General features: G+C 43.8%; 1 protein-coding gene and 1 long non-coding RNA gene across 4 annotated transcripts; one reads left to right on the top strand and one right to left on the bottom strand.

Annotated features, from left to right (window-relative positions):
* On the bottom strand, positions 1-24,662 carry MAP3K8 (mitogen-activated protein kinase kinase kinase 8). Of its 3 annotated transcripts, none has more exons than XM_045003295.1 (8): positions 24,542-24,662; positions 17,814-18,168; positions 13,286-13,450; positions 10,837-11,098; positions 6,347-6,453; positions 3,956-4,108; positions 3,026-3,272; positions 1-1,428 (listed from the first exon to the last, which is right to left on the bottom strand). In XM_045003295.1, exons 2-8 carry the CDS (start codon positions 18,141-18,143, stop codon positions 1,295-1,297), a joined length of 1,398 nt encoding a protein of 465 aa, XP_044859230.1. In that variant the 5' UTR covers positions 18,144-18,168; positions 24,542-24,662; the 3' UTR covers positions 1-1,294. The 3 variants fall into 3 exon arrangements, with proteins under 3 accessions (XP_044859230.1, XP_044859228.1, XP_044859229.1); XM_045003293.1 differs by lacking the exon at positions 24,542-24,662 and adding an exon at positions 23,686-23,920; XM_045003294.1 differs by lacking the exon at positions 24,542-24,662 and adding an exon at positions 18,993-19,237.
* Positions 23,501-27,243, top strand: LOC123362810. The gene is made up of 3 exons (XR_006576580.1): positions 23,501-23,820; positions 25,828-25,976; positions 27,136-27,243. It is a non-coding gene; the product is annotated as an uncharacterized LOC123362810 (long non-coding RNA).
* Positions 27,244-27,252: the final 9 nt, after the last annotated feature.

Here is a 27,252-nt window from a genome sequence, read left to right on the forward strand (position 1 = left end):
TTCCTAACACATCGGATTTATTCATCCAATCGTACTGGTATCAAAGTGAAAATAATCAGTTTAAGATCATCTCCTGGATAGGCGCCATCAAATAATTTACATCTAAAAACGAGGCCTTGCTTCATAAGGGAGTTGCTATACAACATACATAGTATGCCATCTTTAACAAATGCTTAACAGAGATATGATCCTAAGCATTGAAGAGTTTTATAAAAGTTTACATTCTCATCCCATGGGATGTACAGAACTATGTAGTTTACACAGTTTTACTATCATCCAAAACAACACGTTTTAGATACATTAGGCATAGCGAGAACAAGATAAATTGTTTCCATAGGAACATAAACACAGCTTGTCACTATTGACATGCTTTCCCATACATAGTTATTAAGTCAGTTCAACATGTACAGTTTTAAAGCATTCTGTTCAGCTTATTAGTGATTAATACAACAATCAGGAATTCTCCCAACATTGCTGGCCGCAAACTCATCACTGCCCTAGATATACTTGCATTGGCTCTAATGTACAGAACATTCAGAATCACATGTAGGTTCAGGGCCAGGATGCTTGGCTTGTGAGGGAAGGTTGCATTGCTCTCATAGCACAACGCTGGCCTAAAGCCTGTGGAGGATTCTCCCTTCCCAGAGAACCTCCATGTGCTGTGGAGCCACCTAAGAAACTCCTACATACCCCCCACCTTTTTCGTGGTGTGGGAAGGACAAAGACAGAGTGACCAGTACGCCCCCGTGATGCATAGCTCCAAGGCCCACTGGTGGCTGGCATGGTTCACATCAGTCTGAAGGCTGCCCTAATCTGCCCTGAGAGATTGGCCGAAGGCTGAGCCAGTTGAAGATTGGATAGGATTGCCAAAGATGGCCCAAATTCTCCCCAGCCAGACTTACAGCGAGTGCAGCTCAGTCATGCTGGAGGATCTGCCCCAAAATATTCAATTTTTTTAAATGAAAGGATTTTTCTACTTGTATAAAATTTAAATAGCCCACAACATGTAAAGTGCATGTACAAAAAAACCACACAGTGCAGGGAAAGTCTCCAGATAACAATATTCCCAATAAGGTGTTCTTTTCTCCTTCGTATTGTTGGTTTGCTGTCAGGGAACATGTTATTGCTTGCTTGGGATACATTTACCAGAGTCCACAAATTGGTTAGCTTAATCATCTGTGCAGTTAAAAGCAGTTCACATTTTACAGCTCAAAAAGGCACTATTTTATAAACAAAATTAGCTTGAAGAGACAGATTTCCAACTCCGACCAGCAGACACAAGAAATCACTAGAGTCAGTCGTACTCTAATGTTGGTGGTCCCCTAACAATGTTAAAGTAGCCAGCTAAAGCACCAAGGTCTATGTACAGTGACCTTTGCCTTTTTAACAGCTCCGATTCCTCCGAACTCCCCGTACATGAAGATGAATCTGAAAAGGAAAGAGGTGAAATGCGTTAAATACCTTAGTATCTAAGATAAAAACTCATTTAAAACACTGCCAACATTTTTGAATGGCCTAATTTTTATTTTTACTTTTTTTGGACTTATTCAAAAAAGCTTAAATTTTTAAACAAAATATTGCAAGTCATCAGCATCTCCAGACCAAAAGGGCCAGATTCATTCAGTGGAGGTGGGGGGACTGGAACCGGTTACAGCTCCTAGGTTCCCAGAGCCCGGATAGAGCAGAATGAAAATTGTATCTAGTCTCTAAAGGTCCATACACCAGCTGGGAATTGCCAGAAGGAAGCAGAGCTCCATCATCTCCTGACATTCCCCTAAGCCAGGATTCCAAAGGACAGGCTGGCGTTATAGAGGGAGCTCTGCTGGCATTATGCCAGTTGAGAACTACCCTCCACTGGCCAGATTACATCATCACTTAGGCAGTGCAAAGTGCAGAACTAGGGCTGGGCCTCTGCTTTACTTAGCACATGATTTCATAAATTGCAATGGTTCTGAAGAAGCTATTGCAACCTCAGAACTCCCTCGAGCACTTTTATAATGAGTGTCCTGGGCACTCGCACACCGAACTCAGAGTCCCAGATTAATGGCCAAATGCCCCTTGATCATCAACAGAGCCCTGCCTCTGGAGTGCTGTAGCGGCCAAAGGACTGTGCACCTAACAAAGCAAACAGCAGGATCGTGCCATTATAGAAACATAATTTTATTTTTATTTTATTTACTTTAATGCTGCTGGGGCTTTGTTGTACCATATTACTGATTACACATGGGCATAGGTGTGATTTAAATAATTTAAAAATAAAGTAAATAACAGAAAGCATTTCATCAGGGTTAGGGCTTTTGTTTGGTTGTGTTTTATTTTTCTAAGTGCCTACTGCCAGGATGCGTCCACCAAATTTTACAAGTATTTGTAGACTACAAATATTTTAAAAGAAAGGAAAAGAGAAATACAGGCTGTTAACAGCTTGCCGGCGCCAGATCTCCCTTCGGACCTGATATTATATTCTTGAATCCTGTAAGATTTTAACTGGTTCATGCCTCACCCTTTATAAGCATGTATCGCACACAGTATGGTGGCTTGGTATGTGCGTAATCATTTGCATTTTGTTTTTAAACAGTCCCTTTCAGAGGCCTTGCATGTCAGTGCTGACACTCCTCAACTTCATGGTCAAGGTATAAAGAGTTTTTAAAATAAAACAAAGTCATATTAAAAAACTCCCAAACTAATACCTAATAATAAAAAGGCCTTAGTACTGGAGAGAGTTCAAACAATTCAGTAATGTAATATGTACTTTTAGAAAACTGTCCTGGAGGACTGCCAGGGTTTTCTGGCAAGCTGATTCTTCTGGAATTACAGAATTTAGGCCAAATTCTGGTCCTACTGAAGTCAATGGGAGTTTTGCCACATATTTTATTGAGACCTGCATTTGACCTCATCTTGTCAAGACTTTTACTAAGCTCTCTTGTCAAGAGGCCCTGGATCCCTTTAGCTTTATCTGTTTCAGTGAATACAATATAGATGGGGAATAGAGTATAAAAGCACAAGAGTGGGATGCTTGCTGTTGTACCTGCAATGTTTTCTGGCAACTCCAGCTCCTTCCTTGTCAGCAGCCTTTTCCTTTCAAACAGGGCCGAGTCCAGACTTTGGCATCGTGGCTGGTCCTCTGGTGGAGGATGCAAGGCCTCATGTTTTAGTAAGTCTGCAGCACAGAGTCTGTGATTAGGGTTCCTTTCCAGAGCGGCTTCCAGCAGCTCTCTCATGCTGGTACTGCAATCCTCTGCAATGTCCTCTAACGGGGGCGCTTGCTTGTGTATCTAGCAAACAAGAAAGAAAGATTTCTCAGCATTAAGATGATAACTTCCTCATTGCCATTGGCAGTTTTGACAATTGGGAATTCCCCTCTCATAACTCACAAGTTATAAAAACTTGCCACTCTGGCACTGTTCTGAACAGTCACAATGGAACAGGTAATCATGCAAACCTAACCTGCTTTCAGGTTTAAATGTAAACCAAAGATTCAGACTTGTTCAGCCAAAGGCCTGTAAACCTTTTAAGCAAACTGGAGCCCATTTAAGGCATTGTGCATGAGAAATTCACCAGGCTTCAGTGCAAAACTGGGTGAAATTGAGAGGCTTTTAGTTAATTTCGCTCTGGGATTTTTAGGTTTGTTCAAACCCCATAATGGCAACAAATGTGAACTCACGTGCACTTGAAATGACTGAGCTTTGCATAACTCTAAGCTCATCCTCACAGAACATCCAAGTGCCGTAGAACTGTAGCCGTTTAATCTTAATATTGGCTCTTTCTCAGTCTCCTAAGTTATCACAACCTGCTTTTCTGCTTTATAATATTTCTTTCAGAGCTGGGCTAATGGCATCATTTCTGTGGCAGCAAATACTTTCAGACTCCGCTGGAAGGTTGGGGATTTACCAGCAAGAACCCAGCGGGGTCTCTCTCTGTTTGGCTGGCTGACCTAAGCTGTTCTATGGATACTTACTATATAGAGGTACGATGGATATGAGGTGCGAGGGTATCGATTCACCCACGGTGGGCTGCCAGTCTGCATGTGAATGATGGTAGCCCCCATGCTGTAGATGTCCGCTTTCGTCGTGTGGCCTCTGCAGAGTATCACTTCGGGGCTCATGTAAATCTGGGAAGGGCATTGAAAGGAAGGTGAGCCTCTGCTTTTGCCTTCCCCCTAGGTTAGGCACCACAATTGGACAGTGACATGCCCCCTCGTCATTTGTTCAACTGTACACCCTGCATGTCCTCAATACGCAGCCATCACACTTTCCAGTTCAGCCTGGAGAGAACTTCACTTGGAGCCATCAGCTCTATTCAGTAATCAGCTGGCCAGGCTGCCGGAGACACTCTCTCTTGCTGGGGGATGAGGATGCTGCCTGCACAGCACTCCCAGAGCTCATGGGCCTGGGGAGCTAAATTTCAACAGGCCATTGCATTGTCCACCCATTAGGTTTGCAGGCCAGTATATTTGCTTTAGTTTACATTTCCCCCTCATCCAATGCCCTCTGAACAACTGGTAAAACAACTGGTATTATCCAAAATCACCCTGCAACAAGACCTTAACCTTGGAATGCTCTATGTGGCAAGTCACACACAGCATTACCACTCAAATAACAGAGCTGTGATTGTAGTATAAATACCTGCCTAGACAGAGACTAGCAGTAACCATCCCTCTAGAGCTTTCAGAGGTGACACAGGTGGGTCACTGGCAGCTAGGCCACCCACTGATGGCACAGCAACCTTGCAAGCCGGGCAGGCACTGCTGAGGGTGGGGTTGGAAGGAGATGAAGGCCAGCAGGAAGCACAGCATGAGTCTTTCCTTCTAGGCTCTAAAATTCATGGGGTAGCCTGTGTGTATTCCCACAAAGCTTTACCTAAAGTTTGAGTCTCCCCACCCCCATTCTCCACAATCCCACCTATGTCTCTTATGAGGCTGCAATGCATCAACAGCACAGCAACCACCGAGGCCCATTGCCCTCTGAGTGTCTTTCTCCCGCCCCCAGGAGGTGGAAGATGTGTCTATGCACTAAGGGACTAGATGAATTTGCATATGCCTTGTGAAGGTACAGGACTGTGAGCACTTAACTGGCTTCACACTACAGAGTCGTTTAATCAATCCTATATAAATAAGCAAGTGTGTTTTTCTCACTAAGCAGAACTTGGCTCATGCACTCTTGGTCTAATTCCAAGCAAGCCTAACTCCACCTTTCCATGCCACAAACCTAAATATTCTCTATTTACACACATCTTCTCCCTCCCTTGGAAAGTCTACCTCAGGATTTCACCTCTTTCCCACCACACAGCTCCATACCCAACACTGTCATACAGAATTAAAAGGCATTTTGTCAGCTTAACGGCAAGGAGCTAGTTATTTTTAGTAAGGTAAAAGTATCTCAGTTCTGAACTCTTCTGACTGGAAAGCCAGAAAAAACGTTCCAGCATCCTCCTGAAACAAAATGTTCCCAGAAACATAAATTGTGTCTTTGAAACGTACTAATCTGTGCTGCCCTTGCAAGTAGCACGTCACTCCTCTGGAGAGGGTTATGTAAACGTCTCCTTTAAACACATACTTATTCTTTGCTCGGAAAGGCTATCAAAATGACAAGCGAGTCAGCATTCCAGTGAAAACATTTCCTGTAGCACAGCCTCTTTGGCAGTACTAAGCAAGGCCATGCTTTCTTCGTCCATCCAAGCCAACTGCCGCTTCTCGTTTGCTAAGCAAGACCCCAATCCTGGAAAGACTTAAACCTGTCAGGAGCCCCATTGGCTTATCCAAGAGCTTACAGCTGTGCGTAATTGGGGCCTAACATATATTTTAGACACCTATATGGGGGAACATCAGGTTTGAGGATCCTGCTGGGGCTTAAGCGAGAGCTAGGCACCAGGTGTCAGGATGGAGGTGGATTTGCGCGTGCTCACCAGCAGAAACTTAGACACCTAGGGAATTTAGACGTCTACAGGATTGGCTGCAGCTGAGCAGGGGGTTTGGGATCCAAATGTTGGATTTGTGGAGCTATCCCTCGGAGTGAAACCCGAGCCCTACTGAGGTCAATGGGAGTTTTACCATTGGCTTTAGTGGGACCAGAATTTCGCCCTTGGATCTGGATTTAACCATAGTTAATAAATTGACTAGTTTGAGGATAATAAATAAAATTTACAAGATAGAACAGTTACACTTCCCCACTCACTAATCTAAAAAGTCAATTGTAATTAAGTCTATGTCACAAAACGAATTAAGTGTGAGACAAAAATGATTTTTAAAAAATAAGACATTAATTTCACTCAAGTCTTCTGGAAAGTCTGAGAATCATTACAACGCAACAACGATGCAATCACAGGGCTTTCCTTGTGCACACATTCTTACCTCTGTTCCTCGGAGGTCTTTGGGGTAGTAGGTGTCATCTGTCATTTGAACGCTTAGACCAAAATCCACCAAAACGGCCTTAGTTGACATGAAAACAATGTTGCTGGCTAAAGGCAAACAAACAAAAAAGACAGGGGTTTAGGGTCTAGCAAGCTGGTGCCATTTATTGTGCAACATAAATGTCTCGTACAGAACTAGAATGGGAAAAGGGAAGACAGTCCAAGCTCTAGACGTATATTCAGCCTATATGTCACTTCACAGATCAACACCATCACCGGCAGTAAGTTATTTAGCTCTAAGTATTACATGGATCTTATAGGTCAGACTATTTTCCAACAGTGAAAGCCACAGGGATGGCACTACCAATTCTACAAGGGTCACCTCGAGGTGTTTGGGCTTCATGGAGCCGGTAAATGGCAGAGCCGCCAAATCCTTAGGGGTCCTAGGATTCAGAGCAGAGAGGGATTTCACACGTAGGGTTTTTCTCTCTGCAGCGCTCTGAGCCCTCAGCCTCATTGGCAGCTGTCATAATTCAGTTGGCACAGTGCCACTGGCTTCCCTCACCACCCCTGTGCCTCACTGCCTCGCCCGTACATCTTAGCAGTGCGGAATCGAATTGAATACTGTTCAGACCAATAACTTCTTGATGGTTTTCCTAGTACAGTAACTCCTAGCTTAATGTTGTAGTTACGTTCCTGAAAAAATGCGACTTTAAGCAAAACAATGTTAAGCAAATCCAATTTCCCCTTAAGAATTAATTTAAATGTGGGAGGGTAGGTTCAAGGGAAATTTTTTTCACCAGACAAAAGACATATATATATATATACACACACACACACACTATACACAGAGTTAAACAAACAATTTAATACTGTACACAGCGATGATGATTGTGAAGCTTGGTTGAGGTGGTGAAGTCAGAGGGTGGGATATTTCCCGGGGAATGCCTTACTGCTAAATGATGAGCTAGCAATTGGCTAGTTCAACGGTTAACTCATTGTTGTTAATGTAGCCTCACATTCTACAAGGCAGCACGAATGGAGGGAGGGAAGATAGCATGGCAAACAGACACACACCATGTGTGTGAGAGAGATGTGCATTACTCCATTAAGTACGCTGACCCCACTCTAAGTACATTGCCTTTTTAAGTAGATCAGCAAGCTGAGACCGCTGCTGCTGCCAGGAAGCTCCCTCTGTCCTGAGCCCTGCCGTGTGTGTCCTCTGCTCTATGGAGATGGGGTAAGCAGGGTGCAGGAGCAGGGAGGAGTGGGTCACCCTGACATTAGCTCCCCTCCTCCCGCCCCCCCACTCCTCCCCCGTGCACAGCAAGCAGGAGGCTCAGGGGAGCAGCTCCAAGGCAGAGGGCAGAAGCAGCACATGGCAGTGAGGGAAAGGACAGCTGAACTGCCAGCAATTGATAGCCTGCTGGGCAGCTGCCACACAGGGAACTTAGGGGAGCAGGGAGCTGATAGGGGGAGCTCATAGGGGGGCTGCCGGTGCACCCTGGTTCCAAGCCCCCACCAGCTAGCTCCAATGGACTGCTCTTCCTACAAGCAGTGATCAAAGGAGGCGGCTGCCAAACGACGTTAGAAGGGAGCATTGCACAACTTTAAATGAGCGTGTGCCCTAACTGATCAGCAACGTAACAACAAAACAATGTTAACTGGGATGACTTTAAGTGAGAAGTTACTGTAAAAATTATTGGGAACAGAGCATGCACAAAGTGGCTATTCCCCTGGCCACAGGCCTGCTCTGAGTTTATATCATGGTTTCCTACATCCATGCAGAATTGTCTTTTAAATCAGAGTGCAGGTAATCCAAGTAATCCTCAGAATCACATATTTATTATGTAGCTGTATTTTTCAGGGTAGTGAACATCATAGTTTAAGATGCAAGAAAAATCATTAGTGTTGTTTCCAATTGCTCATAAACTTAAAATAAATATATAAATAAAATAATAAAATAAAAACACCCAACTCTTTGGGGGATGAAACTTTCCATGTTTAAAAACAACCTATGGGTTGAGGTTGTTTGTTTGTGTGTGGAAAGTCTGAGCTAAATCCTTGCAGCCATTCTTCTTTTCAAATGAGTAGTGGAAGATATTTGTATTTTAAAAAGGGGATTTTCTGCTTGCCCAAAACTCAAAAACCAAAACCGCATCCAACCTTGTGGTCCCTGAGAATCTGCCCTTGTGCAAGTTGAAAAATGAAGCAGACTCGTCATTTTGCACCTTACTGGTTCTTCAAGTGAGCTTTCAGCTGTTTTTCTGGTTATGAGTCTGCTCTCTGGTTTCACAGATTTATTAACAACTGTTAGCACAGTTGTGAAGACGCAGATTAATATAGTATGAAAGTGAACAAGAGAGTGACCCTGCTAGAAACACAAGTAGTAACTGAGATAGGTGCCTGAACCAGCACTTATTGTTCCCTAGAGTAGATTACAAAGTTTGAGATATGTGCTTGAAATCTTATCTGGGTAAGCTCTAGCACAAGACTTCCAGTAACTCCTCATTTTGGAAGGGCTGCAAATACCAAGGGCCTGATCCTGAGCTCACTCAAGTGAACGGAAGGACGTCTATTGACTTTCATGGGCTTTGGATTGGGCCTCAAAAGAGCAGTTTCTTGATATCACAGCATCTTAGCCAAGGGTTAAAAATACGGAGCTCAGAGAGGTGCAGCTGAAAGCCAATGGGGAGTTTCTCCTCCTGGCCCTCGCCTGGTGGAGCTTTGCTCCCCTGAATTTCTCCTCCACTGAGGGATGGCGAAGGGAGGATTTGCTGGTAGGGGAATCTGAAGCGGATCCGGGAGTTTGAGATTTCCCCACCGACAGAATCTGGAGGGGAAAGAAATATTGTCCCAGTTGGGAGTCCTTTTTTACCTCTACTCCCTTAAAGTAAGATTCATCCCTTCCACCAATGCTCCCTCTCTTCTACCTAGAAGGCAAGAGGGAGACACCCACTGCAACCTGCTCCTCCTCCAAAAGGAGACAGGAGACTCCATTGCCAGCTCCAGAGATTTTACATAAATTCACTTCTGAAATTTCAACTTGTAGAATGGACGAAATATCTAAAAGCTCCAGGAACAGTCTCCAGGACAGTCTCCCACTCCCGCTCCATTTCCAGTTGGTTTTGCACCAATACAGATTCTCCACCATGGTCAAGCTCTTCATTCAGATAGAAACAGGAGGAGGGGACCACCACTGACATCCCTCTGCCTCACTCAGTACACTGCACACACATGTGCTTTTGTCTGGCTAGCTTCAGGCTGCTTGGCTCCTTTCAGACAGAATTCTTCTCTTATCCCCATTCTCTTGCCAATGACACATCCCGTCACCACAAGATGATACAATGCATCACCACCACACAGCATCCAGGCCTGTGGGGACACCAATCAAAACTGGTGCTCTCAAGCCCGTCTTTTGATCTACCTAACCAATGCTCCTAACCCAGCCCAAAAAGGGAAGTGAAAAGTTGCTGGAAAATTGGGGGAAAAAAAAAAGTTTAAATTCTTCCAAACGTCAAATATGTATCACTCATATGTGGTGTTTAGAAAGACTTTTAATTAATTCCATTGTTACGGTCAATGACTGAACAGCTCTGCAAGATATTTACTGGAAAAAGACACAAAATGCAACTAGGAAAAAAATGATTTAATTTAATAGTTGCCACTGTTTCAAAGTTTACTTGTAAGATTGAAAAAAAAAATCATAACCACAGATTAAGCAGCTCTTGACAAACTACTGGGGCCACCATTTTGTGTATTGTTACTCTAACAGTAAGTTCAAATGTTTCAAGTCCTACTTTTAAACCCCCACGTTTAGCAGAATCAGCAGCAAAGTAAATATTAGAGACCAAATATTAATTAAGACCCATGCTTCCCTGAGAAAGCAGGATTTGACCTCTGTGGTGTTGCTGGGCAGAAGTAATATTTATGGGCTCTAGCATTTACAGGTGCCTTGATAGAAGGTAAACTATAATCCCCAATAAAAAATTAATAATATGCCTAGTTCAATTACAGAGTGGGAACAAAGTCTCAGAAACAGCAATGCAAAGCCACAACACAAACACCAACAATGTAAAACTAAAACAGAAGGGCAAATTGTTCACCCTAGGACAAAATAGACAGAGAGAGGCAAAGTTTTGGCCCAATCAGAGTGTTTGTTTGAACTCTTCAGGTTCTTTTTTTCATTTTGAGTTGGATTACTTAAAGGGCTCTAACGTTTCCCCCCGGAACAAACAGTGATGTTTCAGCACACCAGAATCATTAAAGAAAAGCAGTAAAAAGATCAGTTTAAATGGCTTCTATTCTGAGGGCCTGATATTGTGAGATACTGAGTGTCAGTCAGCCAATTCCCCTCTAAGGCCAATAGGATTTGATGGTCCTCAGCACCTCAAAACTGTCCTCTAAAGTAGAAGCATTAAAAAAAAAGGGTAAGTATTCCATGTGTAACAAGGAAAAGAAATAGCCTTTTAAAGAATGAAAGATACATACGTTTTATATCATGATGGATGACTCCTTTTGAATGAAGGAAATCAAGTCCTTTGAGGATATGCTTTGTCACCCAAATGATCTCAAATTCTCTCATAGGTCCACAGCTCTCCAACTTTTCCATGACAGATCCTCCCTCTCCTGCTTCCATAAAGAGATGGATAGTCTCATCCCACAGAATAGCACCATATAACTCTGCAATGTTCTCATGGCGGAAGCGGACCTGGATTTCAACATCTGATGGTTTGAACTGTTCTACTGGGACCTAGGAAATTGAGACAAAATGAAGACAGATCAGCTTGAACAAAACTTATTCTGAAGTTAGCCGTTCTACGGCTAGGTTTTCTATATGTTAACTAAAAACAAAGGCAAATACAACTATTTACTCATTAAAATAGGCTTATTTTTGCTCTTGAATTGTTCCTCCTTTCTGTTTCAGACACATCCTGTGTAAAACAGACACAGCTTTTGGACTTATGCCCAAAGGGATTGTAATGTCCCAGACAAAAGCAATTTAGCAACATCCATTCCCATCAAAACCTAAAGGAGTAGGCAAAATTCTGACCAGACTTCCTGGCTCCGGAGAAAAAAAAAAGAAAAGCTCCATTTTCCCATTAGCCATCTGAAGTCTCATCTATATGCTGAGAATCACCTGCTGCTGCTAACATCTGTCTGAACAGGAGTGTCTGCCCCTACTTACACTTGCAGCTAAACAAACAAGTGCCAAATTAAAGAAGCCCTGGTTTGGGTCTATGGGGCGGGAAAGCGCATGTGAGTCCCTCCTTCCAGGTCTTCTGCACAGGGGAAAGCCAGGTCCACGTTCCCTGAGCAAAGGCAAGGAGGGCACCCACTCTTGGCACTGTTACATGGCCCATAAGGGGGGATGGGAAGGCATGGAGCATGGCTCCACCTGAGCCTCAGTTGTGAGCTGGAGCCAGTTCCCACCGGTTCGCGGGAACCGGTTGTTAAATTTAGAAGCCCTTTTAGAACCGGTTGTCCTGGTTCTAAAAGGGCTTTTAAATTTAACAAAATCTCTGGCAGCTCCCTGCCCTGCTCCCGGCCCCAGCTCACCTAGCTCTGGCCCCGACTCCAGCCGTGCAGTGCTGCCCGGCTCCGGCCCAGCCCCAACCCTGGGCCCGGCCACGGCAGGGGTAAGAGGCTGGGGCCGGGGGAGGGTTGGATCAGGCAGAGGTTCTGGGGGGACGGTCAGGGGATGGGGAAGGGGGGGGTTGGGTAAGCGCCGCGTGGGAGTTCCGAGGGTCTGTCGGGGTGGTGGTGGATGGAGTCGGGGCAGTCAGGGGACAGGGAGCAGGGCAAGTTGGGCAGGGGGTGGGGTCCTGGGGGGCAGTTAGGGTTGGGGGTCTCGGGAAGGAGTGGTCAGGGGACAAGGAGCAGGGGGGGGTTATGGGTTGCTGTTTCTGAGCGGGGCAGTCGGGGGAAGGACATGGGTGGGGGGTGTACTCACTGGGCAGTTCCCTACTGGGTCTTCAGTGGCGGGTCCCTCAGCCGCCGGAGCCATGCCGCCTAAGACCCGGTAGGGAACCAGTTCCAAAGATTTTGGCAGCTCATCACTGCTGAGCCTTAGTTTGGCCCGACGGGTTTATTACTAAAGACAATGTCGTACTTTGAAGATAAATGCAGAGTTGTTTTCATACAAGAGATGGGCCTGACACAAAACCCCAGGCTGTGGAAAATCATGGATTTTTTTTTCCTACTTATCCTTACAATACACTCAAAGCAAATATGGAAATAGCACATATTTAGTCTCACTTAAGCTGATATAGGAAAGCATTTATACATGAGCTTAAGTCCCAGTGAAATCAATAGCATGTAAGTGTGCTGCTGAATTGGGACCCTAATGCAAGCCTTTCCCATTCAAAAGAGAGTCAGGATGAAATCCTGGCTCCATTTGAGTCAGCCAATGAGAGTTTTGCCATTGAATTCAATGGGGCTACGTTTTCATCTCCAGTGTTGTGTCATACTGATGGCTTAAGATTTAATGTAAAGACTTCAAGAATACTAGTTAGGCAACAGGTCTGCACAGCACTGCAGTAACACAAATCATTGTATGTTTTCAGAATGCTGAAGCCGTTACCTCTTACATCCCCAAAATGAGGGGTTTCCTCTAAAGAGATGTGCTTTCTTAAAAAATGCAGAATGCAACATTTCAACTTTTTGCTGACAGTACTCCAGGAAAAAAGCCATGCTTAGTAATTCAAACTCTAAGCACTCTTGAAATTTTTTTTTATTAGTGCAAATGTTAATTGTAGAACATTTCTTCTCCCACCCCTTCCCCGCTTCCCCCCCACCCCCGCACCATCTAATCCAATAAAACCAACAGCGATACCCCAACTGGCACTGAAATTAAATGCAGAAGTATCCTCTTTTAATGTGTTAAATATATCACATTGCATGATATTTACTTGGGGAGAAAAGCACCATACTAACATACCAGCTTGCATGCCATTCGCTTTTTTGTCTCTCTGTCTTGTGCCAAGTAAACTTTCCCAAAAGCTCCACGAGGAATAAAATCAGAGCCAATATTCCTGTAAGTCAGCTTCCATGGAAACAAAAGCACATCGGAGTCAATTTGATAGCGTCCGTTTTTCGGAGTGATCTATAAAAGAAAAAAAAAGCAAAGAAACAAATGTTAGAAAGGTAGATACTTCAACTTCAGAAAATTCTACATGTGCAGTCATCACATCATTACTTAAGTCTACTTAATTCAGCATTTCTTGATCAAACACCTTTGCACACATGTGATTCCTATGATATATTCAGTAGTCTTTATTTAGAAACATAGAATGAGACTAGCGTGAGGCCTACTCATTATTGGCAGATATATTTACACTTTTATTCAATGATTAATCTTTTATAAGTTGCAATTAATTGCCTGGCAGCACCACCACATTTACTGAGACTAACCATGAGGGTTGTGCAAGTTTACCTGAAGGCTTGTTTGTTCTTTACTGGAATCTGATAACCTGTTATGCCACATAGCTATTACTCACAGAGTATGTTACTGAAGATGAGTAAGACTTTCTGCATTTCCTAACATCACATGTAGTGCAGGGGAATAAGACTTACAAATGATAAAGAAATGAGATTTTCTGCAGCTTACTAAAAGGCAGAAATATGGCTTAAACTTTGCCATGTGTCCTCACATTGTTTGAATTATACCATGAAACAAAGTTCTACATGATTTTATAAATCTGTAAATTTTATTGATGATATACTAAGCACTTCGATTTTTGATGCTATTATACTTCCAGTGAATAAGTTTTCAATTAAGTAAGTCTTATTTTACTATAAAGATATATTCCAGATATGGATAGTCTGTTTTCTGGGATTTAACAAGGTTCTGAATTCACATAAAGAAACAAAAATGGACCAATGCAGTACAGTAACTCCTTACTTAAAGTCATCCGGGTCCCCTTAATAACGTTGTTTGGCAGCTGCCTGCTTTGTCCACTGCTTGCAGAAAGAGCAGTCTATTGGAGCTAGCTGGTGGGGGCTTGGAACCAGAGTCAACTGGCAGCCCTCCACCCCATCAGCTCCCCTAAGTTCCCTGTGCCCAGCAGGGTATCAATTGCTGGCAGTTCAGCTGTCCCTCCCCCCACTGCTATGTGCTGCTCTCACACACACACATTGTCTGCCATGCTGTCTCCCCTCCCTCCATTCGTGCTGCCTTGTAGAGTGTGAGGCTACATTAACAACGAGTTAACCCTTGAGGGCTCAGTCAACTGCTAGTTCATTTAGCAGTAAGGCATTCCCTGGGAAATATCTCACCCTCTGACTTCACCACTGCAACCAAGCTTCACAATCATCACTGCTGTGTACAGTATTAAATTGTTTGTTTAAAACTTATAGTGTGTGTGTGTATATATATATATTAGTCTTTTATCTGGTGAAAAAAAATTCCCTGGAACCTAACACCTCCCCCTCCTCCCCATTTACATTAATTATTATGGGGAAATTGGATTCGCTTAACATCGTTTCACTTAAAGTCGCATTTTTCAGGAATATAACTACAACATTAAGCGAGGAGTTACTGTACTTTAGTTTCACACCTGTGATGCAAGGTGTCTCACATACTGTATTGCAAAGCATCTCAGTTGCACACTACATAAAATAGCATGTTGTGGAGATTAATGTTTTTTTAAAGTGTCATTCAGGTAAAAACAAATCTGATCTATCTATGCTTGAAATAACAGAAGATGTTTTTCAATAACAAAAGGATTTTCTCAACTGACAAAATTGGTATTTATGTATTGCACCTACCTGAAAGAATGAGATTGTACATATTTAATATTGAACTTGTTTCAAGATGTTAAAATAATGAACACTTTTTGTTTATATTTTGATGATTATGAGCAGACACAAAGACCAGTTGTTATATTTCAAATTACACTACACACACACACTGCGGATAGTGGAGCAAAAACTGATGCAAAGAAGCATACATTTAATGTCCACCTCTCTGTTCATTCCATATATTACTAGCACAGAGGCTGAAGAATTTCATATTTCTCAGGAATTTTTTCATCTTTTAGAAATTAGCAGATACATTTGTAAGAAACTATTATGGCCTCTCCTTCTGCCACAGATCAACCGTGAGTTTTCCCCTTATAAAATCTCTCACATTTTCCGAGACAACAAGATATCATCAGAAGGTTCTCTCCACTTCCAGAATTCTGCCAGAGCAAACTTTGATGACTCTGTCAGACAGTGCAAAAGCAATTCTGTATTCTGGAAGACACAGGACTTTTTTATCTTGAAGCCCTAAAAACATATGAATGGCTCCATGGGGAAACCAAGACCAATGGAGCAATTGGTAATTTCACTTTTGTTAAATCTAGCTATTGGGTTGTTTAGAAAATGGAGATGCTTTGAAGTAATCTTCGGGGTTCAATGGTAATTTAAAAAAAACAAGATGAAAACTTTATTAAAAATAAACTAAGAATAGAGGCCTGAATCTGTCAATCATCATAATTTCTTGGGTGCTAACCCAGCAAATTTTGTGAGGGCAATTGATCTCTCACCTCAGTGGAATGAGAAACTGAACATCTGGCAAAACATGTTCCCTAAATTATGATCACCGTAGGATAATTTATTTATATTTAATTTAATTTAAAGTGGCTTGAAAAATACACAGGTAACTTGGTTACTAAAACACTGGGTATGGTGGTAACTAAAAAACATAAGCCCTGTAGCTTTTTCACTAAGAGAATTCCTGCATCCCAGAATGAAGTCCTTGAGGCCAAGCTATGTAAGTGAGTGCAAAGGAATGGGATGGAGGGACATCTGTCCCACCACCAACTACATGGCAGGGGAACCACTTCGCTTCCACTGCAGCAGACCAAAGATGACAATCATTCTGGCACCTTCCCCACTTCTCCTCCACTTTTCAGGGGGCAGAGACTGGTGGATCCACATAGAGGTGACCTGTTGGCAATACCCTGGGCTCCACTCCTGAGTTGCCTAACTGGTTGCGTGCACCCACATATCTGTTATCTGCATAAATGATATGCACACAAAATAATCATGTACCTAATTGAAAGTCTACCCAGGTGCGTCACAAACACGTAACACAATATTTTCAGTAGTTTCTATGTATAGGCTACATAAGCAAAGCCACGTTTCAGTGTCATCTAGTTTAAAAAGTGAACATATGTTCACAAAAATACTGTACAGTTTGCAAAACTTAATCCCAATTGTCTCAAATGTGTATGATTGCGCTAATGCCTTGCCAATACAATGAAGAGAACACATCGAAAAGGAGTGTTCTGGTGATGGGGGCCATGCTAATATTTAGATTAGGACAGAGAGGGAGAGAAAATTTTGAACTCAAGAAAATAAATAGTCACGGTACAGTATACAATAAACAGTGCACTTGAAGGTTTAGATTCATTTGTTTTTCATTCAGGTTTAGAACAGTTCTAAACCTGAATGAAATTCAGGAACCTGAGAAATTCCTGTTATTTATATATGCTCAATCTTTAACGAGAAGGTCTCCTGACAGCAGGAAGACCACCGTATTAGGAGATTTAAGGATGAGAAGAGCTTTGAGTCAACAGAAACAAGTTCTTCATACCCCATGACCTAAAGTCAAGAATTAGTGAAACCACCAGCCCTCCGTTTTAGATTTCTACCAACTCCCAGTGAGCTTTTAATTTTGTATCTTAGAACATGTAATAATAGGACTGCTCTGAAAGCCATCACTCAGTGTTATCATTACTCACGGCTGTGTATAAAAGATAGGCTCAAGTCCAGAGTTCAAATGTTCCCAAAGTTCAGATCCAGGGTTTTCAAATTGGGGGCATATATCGGGATAACAAACATACCTCTCTACCTACCAAGGGCCAAAATGTGGGATGCAAAGTGTGGCAAAGATCCAAAATGAGGGAGACAAAAAAAAATCCTTCCTGGAAACTTTAAATGCTCTGGGATTCATTTGTTTTGTGTGCATAACTCTTTCTACCACTCTGTTCCGTGACGGTTTATTTATGGATATAAGTAGTTTTCAACAACAGATTTCTATGGAATGCAAATAACTTTGGGACCAAAATGAACGATGTACCTCAAAATGAGGGGCATTTGAGAGTTACGGTAACAAAGCATATTGTAATTCATAAACATTCACTGCATTGCTAACCATTCCTTATTGTAATTTTCTACAGTCTGTAAATAGACTGTGTGTATATCAGATTATCACATTTTGTACCAGTAAGCACTAAGAGGGAGAAGTAATTCTATTGAGAAACACTGTTCCAATATTGAATTTAATCAAAAAGCATCCCCCCCAAAAGTCAAGTGGAATAATCTTATTGACCACTCTTTTCCTACAATTATAACATAACTCCTACTGTTATTGTTGGATGTCACTATGTCAATGTGTGTTTAAGAATTTGTAGGTTTGTTTTTAGTTTGCAGTAATTACATTCAAAAATTTCCATTCTTTTTCATGCAAAATGACATACCATGTTTAATAGGATTCCAGATTCTTGTTGTCTCTGTCCATTAATTTGCTTTGCAGTGTTGGACACCTGATTTGCAAAAGCGAGCAAGTCTTCCTCAGTCCCGTACCTGACACATGTCAGCAAAGAAACCTCTCTTCCACGGAATAATAAGGATTCTTTACATCCCCCATTTTGATTTGTTTCTTGGCGCATAGTAATCAGACTGTCTTCATAAACTGCCAGCTCTCCATTTGGGTAAAAGTTCTCCATAATGTCTATCACATCAGACATATTTAAGTGCGTTAGCAACAAGTCAATCTCCTTGTCACTATCAGTGCTCATATACTCCATTACTATCCGGTTTTCTAAACTTCACCTGTAAAAGGCAAACAAAAATAAACATTAGAAGCATTACTAGCATCTAAACAAATAGTTTTGGCTAAATAGGCACTTAAAGAACAGGATGAGGAATGTGTATTTGTTATACTGTTAGATTTTAAACTGAAATCTTTTTTCCACATATAATTAGTAAATCTGCACATAATTAGCAATACACTGAAACGTTAATAATATACCTTGTTTTTATATCAGAAGCGAACAACAGCTTTATAAAAAAGTGTAATTTCTCCTTCTCCACTATGACTCCCAAAGAACACGAGATATCCCATAAAGCATTCAATAATCAAGGATATTGATCAGCAAACAATGAGAGAAGCAAAATGCAGGTTGTGTAACACCATGGTACAAATTAAATGGTGCAACACCACTAGTGCCTGCCACAGCATAATCTATACAGTATAAAAAATATGGGGTTTGACTTTAAGAGGCAAGTATATATATGCTACAAAATGCTCAGTATTCAAACCTGTAAGAGCATAAGGGGATCCAGAGGAGCCAATAAAATGCTACAGTTCCGCAATCTGAAAAAAGTACGTCTGTCCTTACCATCCTCCTCTTTATTCCACGTTTATATTTTTTTCTTCATTTGTTTTTCAATTTATATAGAGCACTTTTCCACTAACAAAAATTCTTAGCATTAATTTTAAATTTTTGTATTTCAACCAAATTATTCCCCAACACACAAACACTAAGAACCTTCCTACTCAAACTGCATCCACACACCAGCCTCCTTAAAATCCATGTTAAGTAAGACTAGGGGGCTCTCTTTCATGCAGATTTCATTAGCCAATGAACTCTTACCTGAAATTAATTCTGGTTGCACTGCACAAAACCATTACAAAAAAACCCTAATATAATGAGTTCAATCAGATTTTTCTGTATATTCAGTCCCTCTTCACAGTTGACTGCACAAAATTCTGCACTTGTTTGTTCTTTTCAAAACACTCTGCAAACCTGTCCAGAAGTGACAGACATCATAACACTGAATGACTGCCCCATGCTCATATGATCATTCACTCCACTGGTCTCATGGAAAGAAAAGCAGAAGATCATAAGGTTCAGATAAGGGGAATTTTTGAAGAAAAAAATATGAGTGCACACCAGAATCAAAAAGATCTAGATTTCCGAGTAAGGTAGGAAATCAGTCCTGCAGTGTCGATTTCCACCTTTTAATTTCTATGCCTGCCATTTGGAAAAACAAGAGAAAGAGGATCCTGCCTTTCCCCTAGAATGGAGTAAAGTGCATCCCATTCACAGATGTTCTGTTTGCCTTTTCCATAATCTACCCTGAGTACGTGGTTGTATTAGAAGAGGAAAACCAGAAAGTGACACCTAAGCGGACATAATCTGCTAAGACTGTCAGGAAGTGCAGTATGTTTCTGGTCAAGATGTTATCTTTGTTCCCCTCCCTGTGAGGTCACGGAACCCTTCTGGCACATATTTCTCAAGTCACACATAGAGAGCATTTACGTCAGAACCAGCGTTGGAGAAAAGTAAAGAAAATGACGTGGCTGACTTGGCTGATAACTTCAGACCGCATGCTGCAGGTCTGAGCGTAGGTCAGGAAAACTCAGCAGATCTGGACCACGGAAAGAGAAGTGGCAGCTCTGCGACATGCTCCCCCGCTTCTCTGCAGTCCCTTCAGGCTCCATGGCTAGAAAGAGGAGGGGGCAGAAAGCAGCAGCATCTCCCCACGCCCACATGCAGCATAAATTAATGTTGCTGCATTAACCTAGACCAGTTCAGATCACCCTGTGCCAAGTGAATGCAAGCACATATGCCCTTGGCCTTAAGAAGGGGGCTTTCGGGGAGCGAGGAAAGCATGGCACTGGCAGGAATTACTAGCATTATAAGGGTGGGAGGGACACAAAAAAACCAGCATTTTGTAGCAGACACCGACTAACCAGAGCCAGAGGAAGATATGAAAGAGGGGAGAGAGGGCACATACCAGAAAGGCGGGAGGTAATGCACTGGTATGAAGTTTACCCCAATTACTACCCCAGCCTTGGGGGGAAGAAAAGAGCACTGGGATTTCTACCACAGTGCTATCCTTAGACCCTACTTTGGGGTCTTTCTTTTTGTATCAGACACTGGCAAGTAGATGTATACATTCAAATCCTCTCTCCTGCCTACCCTTAAACCGCTAGAAAGGAGAACAAGCTTTCTGATCCTTCCTCCCTGCTCAAAGCTTGCTGGCTGCTACAGATGGGACAGGTCTTCTATTGTAAGGCCAGGTCTTTTTTACAAATCTGTACTGTGTCTGAACACACTTGCCAATCATGTAAACTGGCATTCGGCTAAGACAATTATTGACAGCTATCATGAAATCTTATAGAGTAGATAAGACCCACCTCTCCAACAGCCTGGGTTAGAAGTAACTCCACTGCCTGACTTCACTGCTGTTTCTCAAGACTTTCCCTAGCAGCAGCATTTTTCACACATTGACAGTTCTGCTGTTGCCCACAAAGGTCTGAACAGCAATGAAAATGGCCAGAATATTATCTATGGCTTGGGAAAATGCAGACTGCATCAGAGACTTGGGAGGTTACTGCAGGTGGGGGAAAGCAATGAACGACACTTTTTTTTATTTGGAAGATGATTTTCATTACAATAAAGTTTAGAAAGTTTTTCTTTTAAAAAAGGAAAGCTAAAATTCTGCAGAAATTATCATCTTAAGCACCACGCAACAAGGATGGCTCCCACTTGCCCCTGGCGAATTTACTATTTTCCCCCAAGCCTGCTTAGTACTGCATATATTTGAATGTGCAAAATTGGGATCAAATCACTGTCACTTTAATTCAGCGTTGTCCAAATATTTGTAGAAATCAAAAGTCTGTAAATTGGTTTTACTCATGTTTTTAAATAGAATTCTGCTTTCACCTACAGAAGCCAAATAAAATAAAATGTATGGATTCATGTGAGCTGACTAAAGTTTAAGCATGAGACTTCCTTTATCGTCTGTCATCACTTGATCATCATCATCATCACATGAACAATTAGATGATTTTTCAAGAGCAGTTTTTAGTCACAAGCCTCCTCACAAAACAAAAAAAGGAAAAAGGAAAAACTATTGCTTTAACAACTTCTGCATTTTCAGTCTTAAAAAGAAAACCCAAGCCCTACATATAACTGGAGGTCTCAATTTTCTGAGTCCCCAGGGCACCTGCATCCATGCAGGATTCCTTGCAGAATCAGGGCCTGAAAATGAGAACTAATTGACTCAATGAAAACACATCTACTTATCTTTTTCCTCATTTAAAAAAAAAAAAGCCATGGTGTTACTGTAGTGTGACTGGCCATCAGTTATACATAAAAGAGTAAATCCTGTATTTTTACTATAAGTGCTTTCAAGGAAAGATTGACAGGGCTTGACAAGTACACTCTCCCACCATGGAAGAAGAAGAAACTTTCCCTGCAGAAAAGCCTATGCCATTTATTTCTACAAAATTTAGGCTCTCAACAGGAAAAAAAAACGTCTAGCCCTAATGATTGTAACTGATAACCTTCCAGATGTGAACCAACACAACTATATCTCCTTTAGTCTGCAGACAGACAGCTCCCACAAAACCAGAGGAAAGACACCTGCAGCAGTGTAAAAATCTAAATGACTCTAAATTGTCTTTAGGGCTGTTCAGATTGGGGAGAAGAGCCATGAAATTGACAAGAACCATGTCAATTTCAAGCTACAGTTTAAGGAACTCTAGAGGGGAATTTTCAAATTTAACAGACTGCTGCTAGACACAGGCTAATAGGTTAGACAGAACCCCTGAATATGAACAGAGTGCTTTGATAGGAATCCCAGCACCTTCTAAGCAATGTCCCTAGGCTTCTTATCATCACATATTTCCTGGACTTTGTTAATACCAGGTCATTCCCCCATTTTTATATTTGTCACTAGCTACTGATAGTGGGCCAAATTCTATGCTGAGTTCTGTAGACAGACAGTTGGTGTTACTTCATTAAACTCTGTGGAGCTACACTAGACTTACACCCATGTAATACAAAGCAGAATTTGTCCGTGTCTTTATCCCATTAACTGAATACAGACAGTGTGATGGAATATTTTCTGGACAGTAATCTTCATTAGGAGACAGGGATCCCTTGAAAAGGGTTTTCACCGGCAAACTAGAACATGCCTGCACCTCACTGCCACTTATACAATATCATTAAATAAATATGACCTGCTACACCTGTGGTACCTTGAACAGCCATTTGTTCTATCTATATTTAAAGTGGACCCTGTCTAGAGTTTATTATGTAGCCTTTAAACAAGGATGCTTTACATAGTGCTTAACTAATTCAGTGGGAGGTGGAAAAGGTTCCTGGGTATCAGGGCTTTATCAGCTAGTTAAAACACAATCCTGGCCAACTCAAGCTTCAAGTGTGTGAGCCACAGACACATTAGGAGCATACACAGGCATTACATCAGCTGTGTTCCTCTTTAGCAGGGACATAGCCTAATTTTGGAGGAATATGTTTTCTGACTACATCTTTCCAATACCTGATCTAATACAATTCACCATAATAAAATACATGACCAAAGCAGATAATTCATGGTGGGGCCATATAAGGACCCAAAACACATACTTCAATGTGGGTCAAAGGAATATTCTTTTTTCCCTCTCTAGAAGTCCTTAAAAAAAGCCTTCAGACATTGCCATTTTCCCCTCACAACTGAGGAAAACGGATGTGTGCTAACATGGTGTGACTGGAGAATAAAGGAAGAGATGTATTTCAGTTGTTTACAGGAAAAGTCTTTCATGCGAATTTGGTTTTGAATCCCTATGCTCGTAGCCAAGCAGGCATCGGGCAGGGAGTGCTAATTTGTGAGCAATGCCCCTGCTGGAGCCCCAGGGAATAGGTTGGGTTACACTAAACATTTCACTTCAATAGAGAACAAGGTCTACACTACTGCCTGCCACACTGTCTCACTCACCACTTCTTCTATCTTTACATGCGTGCGTCATTAAAACCCACCAAAAGTGTCATGGGGAAAAAGCGAATACTCCATCCACTCTCCTTCCTTAACTTCCCCTCCTCCCCAAAATTCATATTTTTTACACATTTCCATTCTTTCCCACAGCAAGGAGCATCCCACTCCAATACAGTGACCAGCTTGTGCACAGATCGTTTCCCCTCCAATTTTGGCAACAGCTGCCAAAGCATTTTACAAACAATACCGATTAACTGCAAATTGTGTTTGCACAAGTGACATCCCATTGGCGGAGATGGCAGCTCCAGCGACTCGCAGCGTCTGGGAAGCCCCGGTCTCATCTCGAGAGCAGTTCCTGGACCCGGTGTGTATGGAGGGCGATATACAGGAACGCCCACCCCAAGAGCAGTTACATCCCCTAACACGGGGGCAGATGCTCTCGCCATGTGGGTCGCTATGGGGAGCTCAGGGCGGCCCCTGAAACAAGAGGCTCCATCGCCCGAGGTGGGGATCCCCACCCCGCCGCACACATCGCCCAGCCCCGCTCCCAGCCAGCGTTACCTGCCACTACGCGCCCCCGCGGGAGGCAGGGCTCCAGGCAGCGCGGCGCCAGCCGGGCGCATCCAGCGGGGCAGTGACGGGCGCATCGGCAGCGCCGGGCTCCAGCTGACAACTCGGCGAGAGGCGGAAGAGCAGGTAGCTCCGGGTGCCGGAGCAGCCGCCCAAGGGGCGGTGACGCACCCGCGGGGAGGGCCTGAAGTGGTTTCTACTTCACTTGCCGGAACCCGAAAGGGAAAGGCCGGCGCGGCGCGAAACTGGCGGAAAATCCGCCGCCTCCCCCCTGAGCTCTGCTGGGGAAGGGTCTTTCCTAGCCCCGAAGAGGGGTCCGCGGGGCCACAACGCCACCCCTCCTGGGCAACGCGTGGCAGGAGCAAAGTCTCCCGTCCCCTCCCGCTGTATAACGAGCAAGGGAGCTGGAGTGGAGCTGTTTCTCTGTGCGCCCCTAAGAACATTGTCCCGACCCCCACCCCGGTGCAATGCGAGAGAGCAGATGGGAGAGGGGGAGTATTTCCCTGACCCTCAGCCCGGGGGATCTCATTCCTGACTCCCACCCCAGTGCAGTGCCAGGGAACGGACAGGGGGCTGTACTCCCTATCCAACCCCCCCCCCATGCCATGCCATGCCATGAATGCAATGGAGCTGATTGGGGGGTATATTCTCGCCCCCGGGCCTGGTGCATTACAAAGAAGCTGATGTGGGTGTGTAGTCTCACCCCAGTGCAATGCAAGGGAGCTGATGGGGGTATATATCGGGCCCCACCCCCGTGCAATGCAAGGAAGAAAGAAAGAGGCTAGTCACCCTCCCCCATCCACAGCGGAAAGTGCAGATTGTTCTTGGCTTTTGCTGACCTAGTTACCAGAAGTCCCCGCCCAGCTGCCCGGCCGCCGGCCTGACCGTTTCGCAATGCCCGTCCCCGTATGATACAAACGGGGAGGGGGAGGCCTTTCGGAGATCCATCATATACACTGGGACCAAATAGGCCAGGGCTCCTGCCTGGGGGAGCACCTAGGTCTGCACAGCCTGAACAGCATAACCCAGCAGCGCCTCTCCAGCCCCCTTAGCTCACAGAACTCCACCCACACCTCTTAATGCAGATTACTAATTAAATCTCACAACCCCAAATGTTCAAACATCATGAATCAGGCACACCAAAAATCATAAGATTGACTTTAAAACAGGGCTTTGGAGCTGTGCTCTGGCTCTGCTCCTGCTCCAGGCAAAAACCTGCAGCTCCACTGCTCTGGAGCTGCTCTGGGCTCCGCTCCAAAGCCCTGCTTTAAAATAACAGATTTGCTGTTCTTTTTATTTGCCTTCTGCTTGTTGAGTCTTTAGGGTGCACCAGGGTCACATTTTAAAGCTTTCACCACAGCCATGAGGGCTAGAAACTTAGTTTCTCTTTAAGAATGAAGGCTGAAATTATCACATATCCACTTGACTCCAGGAGCGGGTGCTTTAAGGAAAACAATAATTATCATGAGACTCATGACAAAATCATGAGAGTTGGCAACCATTTCGCTTACCACTGAAATGCAGTCACCTATTGGTGGACCAGAGGTGCCATTTAACAGCAAGACACTGGCACACTTAGAGCAGGAAGTGACTACCCTCTTTAGCTGAAACTGCTGGAGGATTTAGGCAGGCAGTGTAAATAGCTTAGAATTTGGTGGAAGCCCTGGAGTGAACTACCTTTACTCTTGGAAATCACTCCAAATGTTCAGGACTACATCCAAACATAGCAATGCGTAGAGGGGCCATGCAGCATCAAGTGCTCCCCAGATTTCTGCTCAGCCTGCAGGGGGGAGGCGGGAAGGGCTCTGTCCTTCTGCTGCACCTCCCCCCTGGCTTGTTCAACTCCTGTCCCTGGCAGCTGGGCCTGGGCGCGGAGCAGGACCAGCCACTTCTCAGGCTGCCTAAGGGCGGCCACTGCTTTCTGCTGCATGGCGACTGTCTGCGAGAACCCAGCTGGGGAGGCAGCTTGGGCCTGGCTGCCGGGGACAGGGGCCAAGTGAGCCAGAGGCCTCCCTTTCCCCCCCCACTGTTTGGCTTGCTCGGTCCCTGTCCGGGCTTGGACAGGGAGTGTAGGCGGTGGGCTGCTGCCGCCTTCCTAGCCAGGCGCTCTCATACAGCTATCATGCTACACAGAGTCAGCGACCTGGAGCGGCCATCTTCAGCCAGCGTAAGAAGCGGCTCCCTCCTGTTCCCCACCCAGGATCTGCTGCCAGCAAAAGTGGCCAAATATGGGGGGAGGAAGGCAGGGCACGACGGGAGAAGTACAGAGCCCTCCTCTGCAGGTAACTCTGGTGGGGTGGGGAAAGTGCAGCAGGCCTGGGCTGGGTGCAGGGGTCACTGGGGATGGTACCAGGAGCAGGTTCCCTGGCTTCTGGTCAGCCGGACGTAGGGGCATTGCCCATGCCCCTCCCGCTGCTGAGGTGTCCAAGATTTCCAGGCAGACCCTGGTGCTGAGTCTCCCCGGGCCAGGGCTGGCCCCAGCCGGGTGCAGAGGCACATGCTCCCCGCTCCTGTGGCCCCAGCTCCAGAGGAGCTGGAGGAATTGGCAGCCCTGGCCCAGGGAGGTGGGGCTGGAAGTTCCCTCCAGAGGCAACTTGGGGGGGTTACATGTTCCCCCCTTTTACATTGTGCCCCCCTAGTTACCAGGAGGCACCAGTTGTCTATGCATCCTAAAGGCAACAGCTCCAGCAGCATAGCTCCATCTAACACTCTGTTCCAGTAAGTTAGCACTTGGTTAGTTAGAGGGAAGAGAGATCCTCCAGAATTACAGACTGCCACCTAGCGAGCACCTAAACCACTTCCTGCAACACTTAGGTGTCCTCTAAGACAGTGGTTCTCAATCAGGGGTACCTCTGGGGCACACAGAGGTCTTCCAGAGGGTACATCAACTCATCCAGATATTGCCTAGTTTTACAACAAGCTACATAAAAAGCACTAGTGAAGTCAGTACAAACTAAAATGTCGTACAATGACATGTTTATACTGCTCTATATATTATACACTGCAATGTAAGTACTGTACAATATTGATATTCAAGTTGATTTATTTTATAATTATATGGTAAAAAAAGAGAAAGCCAGCAATTTTTCAGTAATAGTTTGCTGTGCCACTTTTGTATTTTTATGTCTGATTTTGTAAGTAAGTAGTTTTTAGGTGAGGTGAAACTGGAGGTACACAAGATAAATCGGACTCTTGAACGGGGTACAGTAGTTTGGAAAGGTTGAGAGCTACTGCTCTAAGAAGTGAGAGCTGGAGTACCGAAAAGGGTGGAGTTGCACAGAGGCTAGAAGTTGGGAGGATGAGTTTGAATAACAGAGTTTTACTGGTGGGTTATGTACCAGCTATCATGCAGCTGGACCTTAGCTATTATTCAGGAACCTGATGGGGTTGTTAGTTTTCTTACACCCACAATTAATTTTAATGAGATCATTTTTCTTTTAGACCAACCTCACAGGAAGAAGAGGAGGAGTTTTGCTCTTAATCACCTCAGTGAATTTATGAGGAATGTGTCATAGTATTCCAGAGGAAAAACACACAGTTGCTACATATAGGTGGAGT

Source organism: Mauremys mutica, chromosome 2 (genome assembly GCF_020497125.1).
Source record: "Mauremys mutica isolate MM-2020 ecotype Southern chromosome 2, ASM2049712v1, whole genome shotgun sequence".
NCBI lineage: Eukaryota > Metazoa > Chordata > Testudines > Geoemydidae > Mauremys > Mauremys mutica.

Bases quoted from the DNA above. Each gene is read 5' to 3' on its own strand.
- MAP3K8 (XM_045003295.1), bottom strand. From the start codon at position 18,143: ATGGAGTATATGAGCACTGATAGTGACAAGGAGATTGACTTGTTGCTA. The intron at 13,451-17,813 runs GTATGTCATTTT...TTTCTTTTATAG, and splicing joins CTGGAATCCTATTAAACATG to ATCACTCCGAAAAACGGACG. The intron at 1,429-3,025 runs GTACAACAGCAA...TTTCCTTTTCAG, and splicing joins GTTGCCAGAAAACATTGCAG to ATTCATCTTCATGTACGGGG.